General features: G+C 44.3%; 1 protein-coding gene across 2 annotated transcripts in view; it reads right to left on the bottom strand.

Moving 5' to 3' along the window:
* LOC138676115 (chloride anion exchanger-like) overlaps nucleotides 1-23,314 on the bottom strand; it is a 149,448-nt gene that overhangs the window by 31,978 nt on the left and 94,156 nt on the right. For both annotated transcript variants that reach the window (XM_069765043.1, XM_069765044.1), the window contains one exon: nucleotides 14,771-14,884. In XM_069765043.1, coding sequence (XP_069621144.1) covers nucleotides 14,771-14,884 — 114 coding nt within the window. The remainder of the gene's footprint in view (nucleotides 1-14,770; nucleotides 14,885-23,314) is intronic.

Raw genomic sequence — 23,314 nt, 5'->3', positions numbered from 1 at the left:
ATAATGCTCTCATCATGTGTATCCAGACCTCTTTTAATGCACCCCATGATCCTGTTTGCCTTGGCAGCTGCTGCCTGGCACTGGCTGCTCCAGGTAAGTTTATCATTAACTAGGATCCCCAAGTCCTTCTCACTGTCAGATTTACCCAGTGGTTTCCCATTCAGTGTGTAATGGTGACATTGATTCCTTCTTCCCATGTGTATAACCTTACATTTATCATTGTTAAACCTCATCTGCCACCTTTCAGCCCAAGTTTCCAACTTATCCAGATCCATCTGTAGCATCTGTAGCAGAATACTATCTTCTCTTGTATTAACTGCTTTACATAGTTTTGTATCATCTGCAAATATCGATATTTTACTGTGTAAACCTTCTACCAGATCATTAATGAATATGTTGAAGAGAACAGGTCCCAATACCGACCCCTGCGGTACCCCACTGGTCACAGTGACCCAGTTGGAGACTATACCATTTATAACCACCCTCTGCTTTCTATCACTAAGCCAGTTACTAACCCATTTACACACATTTTCCCCCAGACCAAGCATTCTCATTTTGTGTACCAACCTCTTGTGCGGCACGGTATCAAACGCTTTGGAAAAATCGAGATATACCACGTCCAATGACTCACCGTGGTCCAGCCTATAGCTTACCTCTTCATAAAAACTGATTAGATTGGTTTGACAGGAGCGATTTCTCATAAACCCATGCTGATATGGAGTTAAACAGTTATTCTCATTGAGATAATCCAGAATAACATCCCTCAGAAACCCTTCAAATATTTTACCAACAATAGAGGTTAGACTTACTGGCCTATAATTTCCAGGTTCACTTTTAGAGCCCTTTTTGAATATTGGCACCACATTTGCTATGCGCCAATCCTGCGGAACAGACCCTGTCGCTATAGAGTTCCTAAAAATAAGAAATAATGGTTTATCTATTACATTACTTAGTTCTCTTAGTACTCGTGGGTGTATGCCATCCGGACCCGGAGATTTATCTATTTTAATCTTATTTAGCCGGTTTCGCACCTCTTCTTGGGTTAGATTGGTGACCCTTAATATAGGGTTTTCATTGTTTCTTGGGATTTCACCTAGCATTTCATTTTCCACCGTGAATACCGTGGAGAAGAAGGTGTTTAATATGTTAGCTTTTTCCTCGTCATCTACAACCATTCTTTCCTCACTATTTTTTAAGGGGCCTACATTTTCAGTTTTTATTCTTTTACTATTGATATAGTTGAAGAACAGTTTGGGATTAGTTTTACTCTCCTTAGCAATGTGCTTCTCTGTTTCCTTTTTGGCAGCTTTAATTAGTTTTTTAGATAAAGTATTTTTCTCCCTATAGTTTTTTAGAGCTTCAATGGTGCCATCCTGCTTTAGTAGTGCAAATGCTTTCTTTTTACTGTTAATTGCCTGTCTTACTTCTTTGTTTAGCCACATTGGGTTTTTCCTATTTCTAGTCCTTTTATTCCCACAAGGTATAAACCGCTTACACTGCCTATTTAGGATGTTCTTAAACATTTCCCATTTATTATCTGTATTCTTATTTCTGAGGATATTGTCCCAGTCTACCAGATTAAGGGCATCTCTAAGCTGGTCAAACTTTGCCTTCCTAAAGTTCAGTGTTTTTGTGACTCCCTGACAAGTCCCCCTAGTGAAAGACAGGTGAAACTGTACAATATTGTGGTCGCTATTTCCTAGATGCCCGACCACCTGCAGATTTGTTATTCTGTCAGGTCTATTAGATAGTATTAGGTCTAAAAGTGCTGCTCCTCTGGTTGGATTCTGCACCAATTGTGAAAGATAATTTTTCTTGGTTATTAGCAGAAACCTGTTGCCTTTATGGGTTTCACAGGTTTCTGTTTCCCAGTTAATATCCGGGTAGTTAAAGTCCCCCATAACCAGGACCTCATTATGGGTTGCAGCTTCATCTATCTGCTTTAGAAGTAGACTTTCCATGGTTTCTGTTATATTTGGGGGTTTGTAACAGACCCCAATGAGAATTTTGTTACCATTTTTCCCTCCATGAATTTCGACCCATATGGACTCGACATCCTCATTTCCTTCGCTAATATCCTCCCTTAAAGTGGACTTTAGACAAGACTTTACATAGAGACAAACCCCTCCTCCTCTCCGATTTTTACGATCCTTTCTAAACAGACTGTAACCCTGTAAGTTAACTGCCCAGTCATAGCTTTCATCTAACCATGTCTCGGTTATTCCCACTATGTCAAAGTTACCTGTAGATATTTCTGCTTCTAGTTCTTCCATCTTGTTTGTCAGGCTTCTGGCGTTTGCAAGCATGCAGTTTAGAGGATTTTGTTTTGTTCCAATCTCCTCGCTGTGGATTGTTTTAGAAATGTTCTTACCTCCCTTCTGAGTTTGTTTTCCTGGATCTTCTTTGTTCAAGTCTAATGTTTTTCTTCCCGTCCCCTCTTCTTCTAGTTTAACGCCCTCCTGATGAGTGTAGCGAGTCTTCTGGCGAATGTGTGTTTCCCAGGTTTGTTGAGGTGTAGTCCGTCTCTGGCGAGGAGTCCATCGTACAAGTAATTCACACCGTGGTCCAGGAATCCGAATCCTTGTTGTCTGCACCATCGTCTTAGCCAGTTGTTTGCATCAAGGATCCTGTTCCATCTCCTGGTGCCATGCCCGTCTACTGGAAGGATAGAAGAAAAAACTACCTGTGCATCCAGTTCCTTTACTTTCTTCCCCAACTCTTCAAAGTCTTTGCAGATTGTCGGTAGGTCCTTCCTTGCCGTGTCATTGGTGCCAACATGTATCAGAAGAAATGGGTGGACGTCCTTGGAGCTGAAGAGCTTTGGTATCGGTCACATCCTTGATCATCGCACCTGGAAGGCAGCATACTTCTCTTGCAGTTATGTCCGGTCTGCAGATGGCTGCTTCTGTGCCTCTCAGTAGTGAGTCTCCCACCACCACCACTCTTCGTTGCTTCTTGGCTGTACTTTTTGCTGTCACTTGTTGCTGTGTGCCCTTTTCTTTTTTGCTTGCAGGTATTGCTTCATCCTTAGGTGTGCCATCTTCATCCTCTACAAAGATTTGATATCGGTTCTTCAGTTGTGTGGTTGGTGATTTCTCTATGGTCTTCTTGCTTCTTTTGGTCACATGCTTCCACTCATCTGCTTTTGGAGGTTCTCTGACACTTTTTTCACCTTCTGTGACCAGTAGAGATGCTTCTGTTCTGTCTAGAAAGTCTTCATTCTCTTTGATGAGTTTCAAAGTTGCTATTCTTTCTTCCAGACCCCGCACCTTTTCTTCTAAAAGGGCCACTAGTCTACACTTCTGACAGGTGAAATTTAATTCTTCTTCTGGTCGATCTGTGAACATGTAGCACATGCTGCAGCTCACCATGTAGGTTGTCACATCTGCCATGTTGCTCCTAGATCCTGCTGAGTGTTTTCCTTCTTATGTAATCTACTCAGCCAAGCTCTAATGGGCTTGACTTTATTCTTCAATATTTTAATAATACACAGTGAGTTACAAAAAGACAGAGGTGAAAAATACGACTGAATAAGTACATTAGCCTACTGTATCCATTTTTATACAATTTTCAGGAAATGCATGTCAAATTTCCATCTTTATATTCATGTTCTGCTATTGGGTGTTATCTTAATTGCCTCTTGTCTTTATATTCTTCACCCTATAAATCCACTAAATATTAATTTATGTCCAAAATGAAAAATTTATAGATATGTACACAATTTGAATTTTTTTTCCCCACAAAAGCATCTTATTATGCTGACCACTGAGACTCCCCAACAATCTCAAAATCTGGCTTCCATCCTGCAAACCAGTGGAAAGTATTCCTTTAACTCATTGGAAATGGATCTCAGTTGTTCTTTTCGATAACCCCAGTCTGTTCTCTTGTGCCTTGCTGTTCACAGTTTGCTGGGACAACCATTGGCGGAGTAGACGTCACACCAAAAACCTACATCAATTTGATGCTTTATTATCTTATTCTTTTGTTATACCATATTTAGCTGGAAAAGTGACTATGTATAACTGTTTAAAATGCAAATATAACTTAAAAGTTTTTTTTTTTTTAATATTGATGCGCTTTTTTTGGGTAGTAATCCACCTTAACCCACAAAAAAAGTCTCTACACGTTTGTCATTCACAAAAGAGGCGACTCATCAGGAGACTGTCTTATACCTTAACTAATATTGCAACGAGACATACACCACTAAAAACATTTAACCTATTAAGGTACCGTCACATTTAGCGACGCTGCAGCGATCTAGACAACGATCCCGATCGCTGCAGCGTCGCTGTGTGGTCGCTGGAGAGCCGTCACACAGACAGCTCTCCAGCGACCAACTATGCAAAGTCCCCTGGTAACCAGGGTAAACATCGGGTTACTAAGCGCAGGGCCGCGCTTAGTAACCCGATGTTTCCCCTGGTTACCAGCGTAAACGTAAAAAAAAAAAAACCACTACATACTTACATTCCGGTGTCTGTCCCCCGGCGCTGTGCTTCTCTGCACTAAGCGCCGGCTAGAAAGCAGAGCACAGCGGTGACGTCACCGCTGTGCTTTCCGGCCGGCGCTTACACAGTGCAGAGAAGCACAGCGCCGGGGAACAGACACCGGAATGTAAGTATGTAGTGTTTTTTTTTTTTTTTTACATTTACACTGGTAACCAGGGTAAACATCGGGTTACTAAGTGCGGCCCTGCGCTTAGTAACCCGATGTTTACCCTGGTTACCAGTGAAGACATCACTGAATCGGCGTCACACACGCCGATTCAGCGATGTCTGCGGGAGTCCAGCGACGAAATAAAGTTCTGGACTTTCTGCGTTGACCAACGATGGCACAGCAGGATCCAGATCGCTGCTGCGTGTCAAACTCAATGATATCGCTAGCCAGGACGCTGCAACATCACGGATCGCTAGCGATATCGTTCAGTGTGAAGGTATCTTTAGTCCTGAACACACCATACACTGAATGTGCTAAACCCAGACCTGGAGAGTCCCTATGCACTCTATGAGCTCCCCTGCTGATTAACCATTAAGATATGCAAAGGAAAACACATTGCATTCATTAAGGTACCTTCACACTGACCAACTTCACAATGATATCGCTAGCGATCCGTGACGTTGCAGCGTCCTGGCTAGCGATATCATTGTGTTTGACACGCAGCAGCGATCTGGATCCTGCTGTGACATCGTTGGTCGGAGCAGAAAGTCCAGAACTTTATTTCGTCGCTGGATCTCCCGCAGACATCGCTCAATCGGCGTGTGTGACGCCGATTCAGCGATGTCTTCACTGGTAACCAGGGTAAACATCGGGTTAGTAAGAGCAAGGCCGCGCTTAGTAACCCGATGTTTACCCTGGTTACCAGTGTAAATGTAGAAAAAAAACACTACATACTTACATTCCGGTGTCTGTCGCGTCCCTTGGCGTTCTGCTTCCCTGCACTGTCAGCGCCGGTCAGCCGTAAAACAGATTACAGCAGTGACTTCTCCACTGTGCTTTATGGCAAGCGGGCCGTCACAGTCAGTGCAGGAAAGCACAGCGCCGGGGGACAGACACTGGAATGTAAGTATGTAGTGTTTTTTTTTTTTACATTAGTACTGGTAACCAGGGTAAACATCGGGTTACTAAGCGTGGCCCTGCGCTTAGTAACCCGATGTTTACCCTGGTTACCAGGGGACTTCGCATAGTTGGTCGCTGGAGAGCTGTCTGTGTGACAGCTCTCCAGCGACCACACAGCGACGCTGCAGCGATCGGCATCATTGTCTAGATCGCTGCAGCGTCACTAAATGTGACGGTACCTTTACTCTAAAGGTACCTTCACACTCAGCAACTTTACAACGAGAACGACAACGATCTGTGACGTTGCAGCGTCCTGGATAGCGATCTCGCTGTGTTTGACACGCAGCAGTGATCTGGATCCCGCTGTGACATCGCTGGTCGGAGCTAGAAGTCCAGAACTTTATTTTGTCGTCAGGTCGGCGTGTATCGTCATGTTTGACAGCAAAAGCAACGATGCCAGCAATGTTTTACATGGAGCTAACAACCTGCGAGAACGATAAGTGAGTCGCCGTTACGTCACTGGATCGCTCCTGCATCGTTCTGGAGTTGCTGTGTTTGACGTCTCTACAGCGGCCTGAACAGCGACGCTGCAGCGATCGGCTCGTTGTCTATATCGCTGCAGCGTCGCTGAGTGTGACGGTACCTTAAGGCAGTGGTCCCCAACCTTTCTGACCTTGAGAGCCACATTCAGCCCTGCAAGAGTGTCGCGAGCCACATCCAGCTCCTGCTCCCTTCACAGTAGTGGCAACCAAAGCCCCCATTATGGGTATAACCAAAGCTTTTCCATATAAATCACCCTGAAGCAGTATACCAATATCAAGGGGTTCCCACCACATTCAGAATTCCCCATCACGCACCCCCTCTGACCGGAAGTATCATCCTGTCTCCAGCGTACCATACTTAAATTATATCTAACCCCCCAAACCAGTAGATGTGTACCCAAATCTGCTCTTCGGTGCAGGGCTACTCACAAAGTTCACCATTTTGAGATGTGCTCTTCATACCAGTTTACTAAATCTGGAGCCAATGCACGAAGGTGGCAGACAGCCGCGAGCCACAATTCATGAGACCGCGAGCCACATGTGGCTTCCGAGCTACAGGTTGGGGACCCCTGCTATAAGGGATTCGTTCACTAGCTGTTTAAGGTGGTTGTGAGTCAGTAATGCAGACCACAAATGTTTCAATATTCGGTTCAGCTCATGATTGCCGAATTTGCAATATTCGCTAATTTAACCACCAATTATAGCCGAACATACACACCACAAAAGCCGGTGTTTCCCATGCTGTATGACAGCGTGAGAAACACAGGCGTATCACTCCTGATCAGCAGTTAAATCATCCCCGTCGGTCATAGAGAGCTGCGATTCCCATGCTGTCAGATGAGAGCGTGAGCACTCAGCTGTGATCGGAGGTATAAAGTTTACCACCAGTCACTGGTGTCAATTGAAAAAAAAAAAACCTGCATGGGTTCCCCTGAATTTTTGATAACCAGCCAGGCAAAACTCACAGCTGGGGGCTGCAACCCTCAGCTGTCAGCTTCAGCAAAGCTGGTTATCAAGAATAGAGGGGTCCCCACACCGTATTTCTTAATTATTTAAATAAATAATAATTAAAAACAGCAGGAGTTTCCCTATCATGTTTGACAACCATCCCTGCTAAAGCTCACACCTGGGGGCTGGTATTCTCGGGCTGGAAAGGGACCATGGTTATTGGCACCCCCAGCCTAAAAATAGCAGCCTGCAGCCGCCCAGAAAAGGCATATCTATTAGATGTACCAATTCTGGCGCTTTGCCCAGCTCTTCCCACTTGCCCTGTAGTGGTGGGAAGTGGGGTTCATATTTGTGGGGTTGATGTCACCTTTGTATTGTCAGGTGACATCAAGCCCACAGCTTAGTAATGGAGAGGTGTCTATTAGACACCTCTCCATTACTAATCCTAATCCTATACTTACATGGTAAATAAAGACACAGCCAGAATAAAGTCCTTTATTAGAAACAAAACTAAACACACTTTTCCATTTTATTTAAAAATAGCAAACACAATTATACTCACCTAACACCTATTCCATCGAAGTCCTCGTTCTCCTGCAGTAAAACTAAAATAAAAAAACAACAATATCCCTCACCTTTTGGTCGTTCTGTCCCACAAGATAATCCATGTCTGGGAGATTAATAGTTTTCAACCGGGACTGTGCGAAGATGTGACCATCCAGGCTGAGAACCACTGGTGAATGAGCGCAGCATCTGTGACATCATCGAGATTACCTCCGGTCACTGAGGCTGTGTTCCCAGCAGGGCTGAACTGCCGTGACCTCAGCACCGTGGGAAAAAGTCAGTGATGAGGTCACTGCAGTTCAAGCTCAGTGACTTCACAGCAGATCACCATAAGTCATTGCACTATGATCTCTAAATGGAGTGCATGTGGTGTGTGCTCCTTCAGTGAATGATACACTAAATCAGCCATTAAAGGGATGTTAGTGAACAATGTCAGCCTGAGTTCAGGGATGGAATTAAGCTATTAGAATTCCAGCTTCTCCAGAGAGGAGATTAGCTGAGTAAACACGCTGACAGTGTGATTGCTGTCTTCTATGGGAGATCTGTGTGCACCAGGAGCAGTGCTCAACAATGAGCTTTTTCATGGCTGATTAAGGTAATAAGTGCAGTATCATGATATAAATTGGGATGTGTGCAATCATGATTCAAATAATTTGAATAGGTGTTCATTGAAGGCTGTATAGTGGGCTGCTGTGAGAGAGAGTTCAGTAGCTGACATGCGGCCTGCATTACTGACTCACAACCACCTTAAACAACTAGTGAACTAATCCTTTATTGTAAGAAATGCAGTGTACTTTCCTTTGCATATGGAACACCCGCTAGGGCCATGGGGTACACAGAACCGGGTTGGACGGCTCTTAAAGGGGTGGTCACGGCAGCAGTGACCTGGTCCGTGACCCTGGGTGTGCAATTAAAAGGGATGAAGGAATGTTTATAGGGGATTGTTCATGACGCTACCTGTGGTATTCGGCTATAGAGCCGACGCTGCTTAAAGGGACCGCTGGGGCCGATGGTGATGCAGCTAGGATTGTCCTGCTCCCCACAGGTGGAGCGGGGCCCCAGGGCTACCAGAACAGTCTATGAGGGGTTGTGGAAGTTGGGGTGCAGGAATGATTGGAGGACACAGGGACTGTAGTTTCTTTACCTTCAATTGTAGGTGCAGTCTGGAGCACAGGTACAGGTGGTATTGGAAACCTGGGCAGCCTGGAAGCAGTTCAGAATCCCCCTAGCCAGGTGGGGTTGGAAGCCTCCCTACTGCGCTGTTCTTTAGGTTCTTGATGCCTTAAGCTCTCTTCAAGTCCCTCTCTCAGTCTGTCTTTTAAGTGGAACTCTACCCGCATGGCAGGCAGCTTGAGCCTTTTCCTGATGTCACTCCATCGTGGTGGCTCCAGGCTCTCTAGTTTGCTGCTGTGCCTTCAGATGTAGCCAGGAGACCTGCAATCTCCTGTTCTCCAGATTCAGTTGTGGGGCATACAGTTCCCAGACAACCACAGACTCCGGTGTCCGGTCTGTTGCGCTCAGTCCTGGGGTCAATTGCAGCTCCTATCCCCAGTTTCTCCTCACTTGCTTCCTCTTCCTTCACTGTCTCTGACTAACTGACTAACCCAGCCTCCAGACCAGAAGTTATCTGGAAAGCTCCCCTGAAATTGGGTTTATAGCTCCCCCTTCTGGTCTGAAGTCAGGAAAGTGTTGCATGCTAGTGTTACCTGTTAAGGTGATCCCTTCTTGCTTCCAGGCATGGCATTACCCCCTGTGAGGGAGGCATTGCCACTGTGGCATCCGGACTCCTGGGGTGCCACACATACCTTAATGGTTAATCAGCAGGGGAGCTCCTATAGTGAATAGGGACTCCCCAGGTCTGGGTTTTGCACATTTAGTGTTGGGTGTCTGTTCAGGACTAATAAGTTAAATGTTTATAGGGGTGTATGTCTTACAATATTAGTTAAGGTATAATACAGTGTCCTGATAAGTCGTCTCTTTTGTGAATGACGATATGCATACAGACCTTTTTTGTGGGTTAAGGTGGATTGCCATATCATAATATCTTTATGGTTGAGACTTTGTTTTTTTTTTTTTTGTTCGTTTTATTATTTCTAGTCAGTCTCTGTTCATCAAGAAGGAATTGTATTTTTGTTATTTAATAAAGATTGTGTTTTTATCTGTGATCAGTTATACGTGCATTGGAAGGATAATAATAATATATTTTTAGGTGAGTATCTTTTTTGGGTTCGGTAACAATGTTAAATCGGTGGGGGTGCTAGAGGTCTGACTGATTGCTGATTGGATAGGCCATGATGCCCCAGCAAGCACCATATCCCAGTCATTGTTTGCTAGGCACAGCTCCGTACATTTTGCAATGGCTGTGCTGATATTATACAGGGTGGGCCATATATGGGGATAAACCTGGGTGGGCCATGTATATGAATACACCTAAATTAAATGGGAATGGTTGGTGATAGCAACTTCCTGTTTGTGGCACATTAGTATATGGGAGGGGGAAAACTTTCCAAGATGGGTGGTGACCATGGCGGCCAATTTGTAGTTGGCCATTTTGGATGTATCTTTATAAGTGGCCCACCCAGGTGTATCCATATAAATGGTCCACCCTGTAGTTCTCAGTAAGTTAATACCAACCATTTCAAAATATAGGAAGATATAGAAAACTTTGCCTTTGCTGTGCTTTGTCCCCATAACCTCTACCAACATCAGCTGCCTGTTTATACATAAGGAGCTTAGCAACCGAGCCATCACCATACTAGGCACATGCCGACTGTGTTACACAGTTATCATCTGTCTGTAACAGCAGCTGTTAACCCTTTAAATGCCACTGTTAATTTCTAACAGCTGCATTTTCGATGTGCTCTCTATACACCCACTTTTCTCCCCGCTTCCCACCCCCAAAGAATTCAGATGATTCGCCTTAGCAGCCGGGGCCTCATAAAGGCCCTTGTGCCTACCGTGTCATTACTCCTGCTAATACCAATATTTTAGTTATATACAACAGTACTATTGCAGTACAGTTTATAGAGCTACTGATAAGATCAAGGTTCAAGTACCCAATACTCCAAATGTGAATAATTTCTATTTTCCCCATTTAAATATCAAGAGGATAAAAAAGAAAACACATGTGGCATCGCCACATCTGTATAAATTGAATCTATCAAAATTTAAAATTAAGTTGTAATGTTAAAGACATAAAGAGAAAAAAATCAAAATGTGAGCCATGTGTTTGTTCTAATGTCCTGTCATCTCTGTATACAAATATAGCAATAACAGTGTAGGCATCAGAACAATAACAGTAGCAGAAGGAATCTAACCAGAACTGTCACTCAAAGAAGAGTGCCTGCTACCCCTCCAATAATATGGAAGAATTACAGTGCTGAGCTGCTCTAGAGACAATTTGAAAATACCCCTTTTGATTTTGTGTTTACATAATTTGTAAGTGGGCAGTGCTAATGAGTGGACCTACAGAACATATGGTTTAACAGCTCTACCCATACCTCCCAATTTTCAAAGATAAGAAAGAAGTTTCTTCCCAAACCTCCCCAAGTTATCTACTATATAATTGTCTAAGGGTCACTTCCGTCTGTCTGTCTTTCTGTCTGTCTGTCACGGATATTCATTGGTCGCGGCCTCTGTCTGTCATGGAAATCCAAGTCGCTGATTGGTCGTGGCAAAATGCCCACGACCATTGCCACGACCAATCAGCGACGGGCACAGTCCGGCGGCAACATGGCCCCTCCTTCCTCCCCGCAGTCAGTGCCCGCTCCATAATCCCCTCCAATCAGTGCTCACACAGGGTTAATGGCAGCGCTAACGGACCGCGGTGTAACGCACTCCATTAACACTGCTATTAACCCTGTGTGACCAACTTTTTACTATTGATGTGGCCTATGCAGCATCAATAGTAAAAAGATTTAATGTTAAAAATAATAAATAAAATAAAAAATCGTTATATACTCACCGTCCGTTGGCCCCTGACTCAGGAACAGGCCTTTCCCGTTCCTCGCGACGCCCCGGTGACCACTCCATGCATTGCAATCTCGCGAGATGATGACGTACCGGTCTCGCGAGACCGCTACGTCATCATCTCGTGAGACCGCAATGCACTCTGGAGACTAGAGCCGAGGAGCGTCGGTAACTGTTTCGCTTGGATCTGGGGGACAACGGAGGGTGACTATATAACTATTTTTTATTTTAATTATTTTTTTAACAGGGATATGATGCCCACATTGCTATATACTACATGGGCTGCGCAATATATTATGTGGGTCGTGCAATATACTACGTGGGCTGGGCAATATACTATGTGGGCTGGGCAATATACTATGTGGGCTGGGCAATATACTACGCGGGCTGTGCAATGTACTACGCGGGCTGTGCAATATACTGCACGGGCTGGGCAATATACTACGCAGGCTGGGCAATATGCTATGCGGGCTGTGCAATATACTACGCGGGCTGGGCAATATACTGCGCGGGCTGGGCAATATACTGCGCGGGCTGTGCTATATACTGCGTGGGCTGTGCAATGTACTGCGCGGGCTGTGCAATGTACTACGTGGGCTGTGCAATATACTGCGCGGGCTGTGCAATGTACTACGTGGACTGTGCAATGTACTACGTTGGCTATGCAATGTACTACGCGGGCTGTGCAATATACTAAGCGGGCTGTGCAATGTACTATGTGGGCTGTGCAATGAACTACGCGGGCTGTGCAATATACGGCACGGGCTGTGCTATGTACTACGTGGGCTGTGCAATGTACTACCTGGGCTGTGCAATATACTACGTGGGCTCTGCAATATACTACGTGGCTGTGCTATATACTACGTGGGCTGTGCTATATACTACGTGGCCTGTGTTATACACTACGTGGCTTGTGTTATACACTACGTGGCCTGTGTTATACACTGCGTGGCCTGTGTTATATACTGTGTGCGTGGTACTGCATGGGCTGTGCAATATACTATGCGGGCTGTGCAATATACTGCGTGGGCTGTGCTATATACTCCGTGGGCTGTGCTATATACTCTGTGGGCTGTGCTATATACTCCTTGGGCTGTGCTATATACTCCGTGGGCTGTGCTACAGTGGGGCAAAAAAGTATTTAGTCAGTCAGCAATACTGCAAGTTCCACCACTTAAAAAGATGAGAGGCGTCTGTAATTTACATCATAGGTAGACCTCAACTATGGGAGACAAACTGAGAAAAAAAAATCCAGAAAATCACATTGTCTGTTTTTTTATCATTTTTTTTGCATATTATGGTGGAAAATAAGTATTTGGTCAGAAACAAACAATCAAGATTTCTGGCTCTCACAGACCTGTAACTTCTTCTTTAAGAGTCTCCTCTTTCCTCCACTCATTACCTGTAGTAATGGCACCTGTTTAAACTTGTTATCAGTATAAAAAGACACCTGTGCACACCCTCAAACAGTCTGACTCCAAACTCCACTATGGTGAAGACCAAAGAGCTGTCAAAGGACACCAGAAACAAAATTGTAGCCCTGCACCAGGCTGGGAAGACTGAATCTGCAATAGCCAACCAGCTTGGAGTGAAGAAATCAACAGAGGGAGCAATAATTAGAAAATGGAAGACATACAAGACCACTGATAATCTCCCTCGATCTGGGGCTCCACGCAAAATCCCACCCCGTGGGGTCAGAATGATCACAAGAACGGTGAGCAAAAATCCCAGAACCACGCGGGGGGACCTAGTGAATGAACTGCAGAGAGCTGGGACCAATGTAACAAGGCCTACCATAAGTAACACACTACGCCACCATGGACTCAGATCCTGCAGTGCCAGACGTGTCCCACTGCTTAAGCCAGTACATGTCCGGGCCCGTCTGAAGTTTGCTAGAGAGCATTTGGATGATCCAGAGGAGTTTTGGGAGAATGTCCTATGGTCTGATGAAGCCAAACTGGAACTGTTTGGTAGAAACACAACTTGTCGTGTTTGGAGGAAAAAGAATACTGAGTTGCATCCATTAAACACCATACCTACTGTAAAGCATGGTGGTGGAAACATCATGCTTTGGGGCTGTTTCTCTGCAAAGGGGCCAGGACGACTGATCCGGGTACATGAAAGAATGAATGGGGCCATGTATCGTGAGATTTTGAGTGCAAACCTCCTTCCATCAGCAAGGGCATTGAAGATGAAACGTGGCTGGGTCTTTCAACATGACAATGATCCAAAGCACACCGCCAGGGCAACGAAGGAGTGGCTTCGTAAGAAGCATTTCAAGGTCCTGGAGTGGCCTAGCCAGTCTCCAGATCTCAACCCTGTAGAAAACCTTTGGAGGGAGTTGAAAGTCCGTGTTGCCAAGCGAAAAGCCAAAAACATCACTGCTCTAGAGGAGATCTGCATGGAGGAATGGGCCAACATACCAACAACAGTGTGTGGCAACCTTGTGAAGACTTACAGAAAACGTTTGACCTCTGTCATTGCCAACAAAGGATATATTACAAAGTATTGAGATGAAATTTTGTTTCTGACCAAATACTTATTTTCCACCATAATATGCAAATAAAATGTTAACAAAACAGACAATGTGATTTTCTGGATTTTTTTTTCTCAGTTTGTCTCCCATAGTTGAGGTCTACCTATGATGTAAATTACAGACGCCTCTCATCTTTTTAAGTGGTGGAACTTGCACTATTGCTGACTGACTAAATACCTTTTTGCCCCACTGTATATACTATGTGGCTGTGCTATATATTACGTGGCTGTGCAATATAATACGTGGCTGTGCTATATACTACGTGGCCGGCTGCGAACAATCAGCGACAGGCGCAGTTTGGCTGCAAATTGGCGCGGGATTTGAACCACGCTTCGCTAAATTGGTTGTGGCAGGCAGTATCCGGTGTATTCAATGTATTATTTTAAAATCTTCATAAATAAACTACATACATATTCTAGAATACCCGATGCGTTAATATCGGGCTACCATCTAGTTATTGATAAATGAGGCCAACTACTATTTTTCTTTACCTGAGCTGTGTCTCAACTGGGAGATGGGGAAAAGAGAGTATAGAAGGGTGAAGGAAATGTGGAGATGGATGAAGGGAAAGGGGCTCAAGTCCCGGGTACCTGATAAATACAGTTGCTTTTAGATGATATATTTAAGTAATTGGCAAAATAATTTGAGGAATGTTTACCTGAGTTTTCCCTCCTGTGCTTTCTTGGACTGCAGATCTTGACAATGAAGTACTTGCAGCAAAGCCTTTAAAACAGCCACCAAATATGTTGCTTAATCCAAAAGCTACCAGCTCCTGAAAATGTAATATAAATATTAAACAAGTCACATTCATAAAGATGCTGAAAAAAAAAGAGAATGGACAGCACCTCCCATCATACAATGATCTAAAGCCACTAGTAAAAAAAATATATAACTGAACATGAGGTTCTTAGTTTAACATTCTGATCAGACTGTATGAAGCCCACTGCCATGTCACAGCAACTCTCGTAGTGGGTCCATACAGCCCTAACAGAGCAGAGCCACGCGCTGATCACCGCCTCACTGGCAATTAACAGACAAGGCAGATGGCCCAGTGTCTTCAGACCATGCCGCCCCACCAGCACAAAACCACAGCAATGACCGCCACACAGCACCAACCCCAAATGAAAGGAGTCCCCATCGCCTCCATGGAGCAGAGCTGTGCGACGACCACCGCCACAGCGGCAATGGAGTGGCAGGGCAGATGGCCTGGTGTCTCACAGCACCCATGCTGAAAGATAGAGTCCCCATTAGGGTTGAGCGAAACGGATCGGTCATTTTCATAAGTCGACGACTTTTGGCAAAGTCGGGTTTCATGAAACCTGACCCGATCCCTGTGTGGGGTCGGCCACGCGGTCAGCGACTTTCGCGACAAAGTCACGTTTCAATGACGCGAAAAGCGCCATTTCTCATCCAATGGAGGTGGACGCAGAGTGTGGGCAGCGTGATGACATAGGTCTCAGTCCCCTCCATCTTAGAGAAGGGCATTACAGTGATTGGCTTGCTTTCTGCGGCGTCACAGGGGCTATAAAGGGGCGTGCACGCCGACCGCCATCTTACTGCTGCCGATCTGAGTATAGGGAGAGGTTGCTGCCGCTTCGTCAGAAGCAGGGATAACGTTAGGCAGGGTACATTAACCCCCAAACCGCTTGTGCTGTAGCGATTTCCACTGTCCAACATCACCTTTTGTTTGCAGGGACAGTGGAGGCTACATTTTTTCCCCTCAGTGCTGTAGCTCATTGGGCTGCCCTAGAAGGCTCCCTGATAGCTGCATTGCTGTTTGTACGCCGCTGTGCAAACCAACTGCTTTTTTCAAAGCACAAATCCTGTTGCTCCTTCCTTTCTGCACAGCTATCTTGTTTGTTTGTCCACACTTTTGACTTTTTTGTGCAGCAGTCCACTCCTTGTTATTGCTGCCTGCCATACTTTGCTGAGATTACTGCAGGGAGATAGTAATTGTAGGACAGTCCCTTTTTTTTTTTGTTATATCTCTTCAAGCCACTTTCTGCCACAGAAAATATACTCTAATACAGTGGCCCAGATTTATTCACTAGTCTCCCTGAAGAAAACAAAAAAAAAAGGTGCAGATTAAAATTGGCAAATCTGCATCAGTGGCAGTCCTGTGTGTGGCATCTGTCTCTCATTTTCTGGCACAGAAAACATACAGTCTAACGGTGGGCCTGATTTCTTGCTAATTCTCCCATAAATAACAAAAAAATAGTGGGAGATTAAGATTGGCAATTCTCCCTCAGTGCCAGTGCTGTGTGTGGCATCTGTCTCTAATTTTGTGCCACAGAAAACCTAGTGTGTAATACTGGGCCAGATTTTTTTTTAAATTCTCCCAGGAAAAAAAAAATAGTGGGAGATTAAGATTGGCATTTCTGCCTCAGTGCCAGTCCTGTGTGTGCCATCTGTCTCTCATTTTGTGCCACAGAAAACATACAGTCTAACAGTGGGCCTGATTTCTTGCCAATTCTCCCATAAATAAATAAAAAAAATAGTGGGAGATTAAGATTGGCAATCCTGCCTCAGTGCCAGTGCTCTGTGTGGCATCTGTCTCTAATTTTGTGCCACAGAAAACCTAGTTTGTAATACTAGGCCAGATTTTTTTTAAATTCTCCCAGGAAAAAAAATAGTGGGAGATTAAGATTGGCATTTCTGCCTCAGTGCCAGTCCTGTGTGTGCCATCTGTCTCAGGATTTGTGCCCCATAAAACCTAGTGTGTAACACTGGGCCAGATTTTTTTAAATTCTCCCAGGAAAAAAAAAATAGTGGGAGATTAAGATTGGCATTTATGCCTCAGTGCCAGTCCTGTGTGTGCCATCAGTCTCTCATTTTGTGCCACATTAAACCTAGTGTGTAACACTGGGCCAGATTTTTTGACAATTCTCCCAGAAACAAAAAAAAATTGTGGGAGATTAGGATTGGCAATTCTGCCTCAGTGCCAGTGCTGTGTGTGGCATCTGTCTCTAATTTTGTGCCACAGAAAACCTAGTGTGTAATACTGGGCCAGATTTTTTTAAAATTCTCCCAGAAAAAAAAAAAAGTGGGAGATTAACCCCTTTACCCCCAAGGGTGGTTTGCACGTCAATGACCAGGCCAATTTTTACAATTCTGACCACTGTCCCTTTATGAGGTTATAACTCCGAAACGCTTCAACGGATCCTGGTGATTCTGACATTGTTTTCTCGTGACATATTGTACTTCATGATAGTGGTAAAATTTCTTTGATAGTACCTGCGTTTATTTGTGAAAAAAACGGAAATTTGGCGAAAATTTTGAAAATTTCGCAATTTTCAAACTTTGAATTTTTATGCAATTAAATCACAGAGATATGTCACACAAAATACTTAATAAGTAACATTTCCCACATGTCTCCTTTACATCAGCATAATTTTGGAACCAATTTTTTTTTTGTTAGGGAGTTATAAGGGTTAAAAGTTGACCAGCAATTTCTCATTTTTACAACACCATTTTTTTTTAGGGACCACGTCTCATTTGAAGTCATTTTGAGGGGTCTATATGATAGAAAATGCCCAAGTGTGACACCATTCTAAAAACTGCACCCCTCAAGGTGCTCAAAACCACATTCAAGAAGTTTATTAACCCTTCAGGTGTTTAATAGGAATTTTTGGAATGTTTAAATAAAAATGAACATTTAACTTTTTTACACAAAAAATTTACTTCAGCTCCAATTTGTTTTATTTTACCAAGGGTAACAGGAGAAATTGGACCCAAAAAGTTGTTGTCCAATTTGTCCTGAGTACGCTGATACCCCATATGTGGCAGTAAGCCACTGTTTGGGCGCATGGGAGAGCTCGGAAGGGAAGGAGCGCTATTTGACTTTTCAATGCAAAATTGACAGGAATTGAGATGGGACGCCATGTTGCGTTTGGAGAGCCACTGATGTGCCTAAACATTGAAACCCCCCACAAGTGACACCATTTTGGAAAGTAGACCCCCTAAGGAACTTATCTGGATGTGTGGTGAGCACTTTGACCCACCAAGTGCTTCACAGAAGTTTATAATGCAGAACCGTAAAAATAAAAAATCATATTTTTTCACAAAAATTATATTTTTGCCCCCAATTTTTTATTTTTCCAAGGGTAAGAGAAGAAATTGGACCTCAAAAGTTGTTGTCCAATTTGTCCTGAGTACGCTGATACCCCATATGTGGCAGTAAACCACTGTTTGGGCGCATGGGAGAGCTCGGAAGGGAAGGAGCGCAGTTTGACTTTTCAATGCAAAATTGACAGAAATTGAGATGGGACGCCATGTTGCGTTTGGAGAGCCACTGATGTGCCTAAACATTGAAACCCCCCACAAGTGACACAATTTTGGAAAGTAGACCCCCTAAGGAACTTATCTAGAGGTGTGGTGAGCACTTTGACCCACCAAGTGCTTCACAGAAGTTTATAATGCAGAACCGTAAAAATAAAAAAAATCATATTTTTTCACAAAAATTATGTTTTTGCCCCCAATTTTTTATTTTTCCAAGGGTAAGAGAAGAAATTGGACCTCAAAAGTTGTTGTCCAATTTGTCCCGAGTACGCTGATACCCCATATGTGGCAGTAAACCACTGTTTGGGCGCATGGGAGAGCTCGGAAGGGAAGGAGCGCCGTTTGACTTTTCAATGCAAAATTGACAGGAATTGAGATGGGACGCCATGTTGCGTTTGGAGAGCCACTGATGTGCCTAAACATTGAAACCCCCCACAAGTGACACCATTTTGGAAAGTAGACCCCCTAAGGAACTTATCTGGATGTGTGGTGAGCACTTTGACCCACCAAGGGCTTCACAGAAGTTTATAATGCAGAGCCATAAAAATAAAACAAAATTTTTTTCCCACAAAAATTATATTTTTGCCCCCAGTTTTGTATTTTCCCTAGGGTAACAGGAGAAATTGGACCCCAAAAGTTGTTGTCCAATTTGTCCTGAGTATGCTGATACCCCATATGTGGGGGGAACCACCGTTTGGGCGCATGGGAGGGCTCGGAAGGGAAGGAGCGCCATTTGGAATGCAGACTTAGATGGAATGGTCTGCAGGCGTCACATTGCGTTTGCAGAGCCCCTAATGTACCTAAACAGTAGAAACCCCCCACAAGTGACACCATTTTGGAAAGTAGACCCCCTAAGGAACTCATCTTGATGTGTTGTGAGAGCTTTGAACCCCCAAGTATTTCACTACAGTTTATAACGCAGAGCCATGCAAATAAAAAATATTTTTTTTTCCACAAAAATTATATTTTAGCCCCCAGTTTTGTATTTTTCCAAGGTTAGCAGGAGAAATTGGACCCTAAATGTTGTTGTCCAATTTGTCCTGAGTACGCTGATACCCGATATGTGGGGGGGAACCACCGTTTGGGCGCATGGGAGGGCTCGGAAGGGATGGAGCATCATTTGGAATGCAGACTTAGATGGATTGGTCTGCAGGCGTCACATTGCGTTTGCAGAGCCCCTAATGTACCTAAACAGTAGAAACCCCCCACAAGTGACCCCATATTGGAAACTAGACCCCTCTATGAACTTATCTAGATGTGTTGTGAGAACTTTGAACCCCCAAGTGTTTCACTACAGTTTATAACGCAGAGCCGTGAAAATAAAAAATCTTTTTGTTTTCCCACAAAAATTATTTTTTAGCCCCCAGTTTTGTATTTTCCCAAGGGTAACAGGAGAAATTGGTCCACAAAAGTTGTTGTCCAATTTGTCCTGAGTACGCTGATACCCCATATGTTGGGGTAAACCCCTGTTTGGGCACACAGGAGAGCTCGGAAGGGAAGGAGCACTGTTTTACTTTTTCAACGCAGAATTGGCTGGAATTGAGATCGGACGCCATGTTGTGTTTGGAGAGCCCCTGATGTGCCGAAACAGTGGAAACCCCCCAATTATAACTGAAACCCTAATCTAAACACACCCCTAACCCTAATTCCAACGGTAACCCTAACCACACCTCTAACCCTGACACACCCCTAACCCTAATCCCAACCCTATTCCCAACTGTAAATGTAATCTAAACCCTAACCCTAACTTTAGCCTCAACCCTAACTGTAGCCCCAACCCTAACCCTAACCCTAGCCCTAACCCTAGCCCTAACCCTAGCCCTAACCCTAGCCCTAACCCTAACCCTAACCCTAGCCCTAACCCTAGCCCTAACCCTAACCCTAGCCCTAACCCTAGCCCTAACCCTAGCCCTAGCCCTAACCCTAGCCCTAACCCTAGCCCTAACCCTAGCCCTAGCCCTAACCCTAGCCCTAACCCTAGCCCTAATGGGAAAATGGAAATAAATACATTTTTTTTATTTTTCCCTAACTAAGGGGGTGATGAAGGGGGGTTTGATTTACTTTTATAGCGAGTTTTTTAGCGGATTTTTATGATTGGCAGCCGTCACACACTGAAAGACCCTTTTTATTGCAAAAAATATTTTTTGCAATACCACATTTTGAGAGCTATAATTTTTCCATATTTTGGTCCACAGAGTCATGTGAGGTCTTGTTTTTTGCGGGATGAGTTGACGTTTTTATTGAAAACATTTTTGGGCACGTGACATTTTTTGATCGCTTTTTATTCCGATTTTTGTGAGGAAGAATGACCAAAAGCCAGCTATTCATGAATTTCTATTGGGGGAGGCGTTTATACCGTTCCGCGTTTGGTAAAATTGATAAATCAGTTTTATTCTTCGGGTCAGTACGATTACAGCGATACCTCATTTATATCATTTTTTTATGGTTTGGCGCTTTTATACGATAAAAACTATTTTACAGAAAAAATAATTATTTTTGCATCGCTTTATTCTCAGGACTATAACTTTTTTATTTTTTTGCTGATGATGCTGTATGGTGACTCTTTTTTTGCGGGACAATATGACGCTTTCAGCGGTACCATGGTTATTTATATCTGTCCTTTTGATCGCGTGTTATTCCACTTTTTGTTCGGCGGTATGATAATAAAGCGTTGTTTTTTGCCTCGTTTTTTTTTTTTTTTTCTTACGGTGTTTACTGAAGGGGTTAACTAGTGGGACAGTTTTATAGGTCGGGTCGTTACGGACGCGGCGATACTAAATATGTGTACTTTTATTGGTCTTTTTTTTTAATTTAGATGAAGAAATGTATTTATGGGAATAATATTTTTTTTTTTTTTTCATTATTTTGAAATATTTTTTTTTTATTTTTTTTACACATTTGGAAAATTTTTTTTAAACTTTTTTACTTTGTCCCAGGGGGGGACATCACAGATCAGTGATCTGACAGTTTGCACAGCACTCTGTCAGATCACTGATCTGACATGCAGCGCTGCAGGCTTCACAGTGCCTGCTCTGAGCAGGCTCTGTGAAGCCACCTCCCTCCCTGCAGGACCCGGATCCGCGGCCATCTTGGATCCGGGGCTGGAGGGAGCAGGGAGGGAGGTGAGACCCTCGCAGCAACGCGATCACATCGCGTTGCTGCGGGGGGCTCAGGGAAGCCCGCAGGGAGCCCCCTCCCTGCGCGGTGCTTCCCTGCACCGCCGGCACATCGCGATCATCTTTGATCGCGGTGTGCCAGGGGTTAATGTGCCGGGGGCGGTCCGTGACCGCTCCTGGCACATAGTGTCGGATGTCAGCTGCGATAGGCAGCTGACACCCGGCCGCGATCGGCCGCGCTCCCCCCGTGAGCGCGGCCGATCGGCTATGACGTACTATCCCGTCCAGGGTCAGATAAGCCCAGGGCACCTCGACGGGATAGTACGTCTAAGGTCACAGAGGGGTTAAGATTGGCATTTCTGCCTCAGTGCCAGTCCTGTGTGTGGCATCTGTCTTTCATTTTATGCCACAGAACATATACTGTATAAGAGTGGGCCACATTTCTTCAATATTCTCCCAGAAAAAATAAAAAGGGGGAGATTTTTATTGGTAGTGTCTGCATCTGCGTCAGTCCTGTTAGTGGCATATCTGTCTGCCACTGAAGCTGTGTACTGTTATACATTGGGCCTGATTTTCCCTGCAGTCTCACCCACCTATAAAGGGATAAAGCTTATAGATATATATATATATATATATATATATATATATATATATATATATATATATATATATATGTATAGATAAATATAGATAAAGATAAAGCTATAAAGCTTCTACGGGGCCACTGGAAATTGGTGGCGTTGCAAGGCCGGGTTCAGGTTTTTTGTGGGAGACAAGTGACGTAGATTTGCCTGAAAGTGCCCCTCAACCCAGCACAACCGCAGATTTGACAACTGGAAGTTTGGCCCACATGGCGGATTATGCCTAACGTATCCTCAAAAGGGACCCACGCATTATTAAAATGATGACCGGTGACGATTACTGGTTGGCCTGCCTCCTTGATCCTCGCTATAAAGGCAAATTGCAAAATATCATGCCACGTGAGAACCTCGAACAAATATTAGCAACCAAACAAGCAACTCTTGTAGACCATTTGATTCAGGCATTCCCAGCACACAGCGCCGGTGAGGGTTCTCACACGAGCTGCAGGGGGCAACAGGGCAGAGGTGTTAGAGTTGCACAAATCAGAAGTGGCGTTGGACAGAGGGGTTTTCTGACCAGGTTGTGGAGTGATTTTGCAATGACCGCAGACAGGACAGGTACTGCAGCATCAATTCAAAGTGACAGGAGACATTTGTCCAGTATGGTTACAAACTATTTTTCATCCCTCATCGATGTTCTCCCTCAATCGTCATTCCCATTTGATTACTGGGCATCCAAAATAGACACCTGGCCTGAATTGTCCGAATATGCATTGCAGGAGCTTGCTTGCCCAGCAGCTAGTGTGCTATCAGAAAGAGTATTCAGTGCTGCTGGTTCAATATTGACCGAAAAAAGGACTCGTCTGGCTACCCAAAATGTTGATGATCTAACCTTCATTAAAATGAACCACTCATGGATTTCAAATTATTTTGCCTAGCTTTCCTATAAAAAGGTCTTGCTTGTGGACTGGTTTTACTGACTGTTCCAATCTCTTAATTTGCAGCAGCTGTTTGTCCAGCATACAACATGTTTACACCTCCCTAAATGGGCTAACTCCCCCCACGGGGCCGTGGTCTCCTCACTTGGCGCAAGCACCCGTGAGAGTGCCGTTTGTCTGAAGAGGTGGGTGTGCCCGCTTTTGGTCGAAGGCACTGCCACTGGGTCCCTCATAGTACAATAAAATGTCTCTGGCAGTGGTGGCGCGCACCCAACGTCAGACACACCGT

This window comes from Ranitomeya imitator, chromosome 4, assembly GCF_032444005.1.
Source record: "Ranitomeya imitator isolate aRanImi1 chromosome 4, aRanImi1.pri, whole genome shotgun sequence".
NCBI classification, from domain to species: Eukaryota; Metazoa; Chordata; class Amphibia; order Anura; family Dendrobatidae; genus Ranitomeya; species Ranitomeya imitator.
Note: the sequence above shows the minus strand (reverse complement) of the source record. Positions and strands in the feature narration are given on the sequence as shown.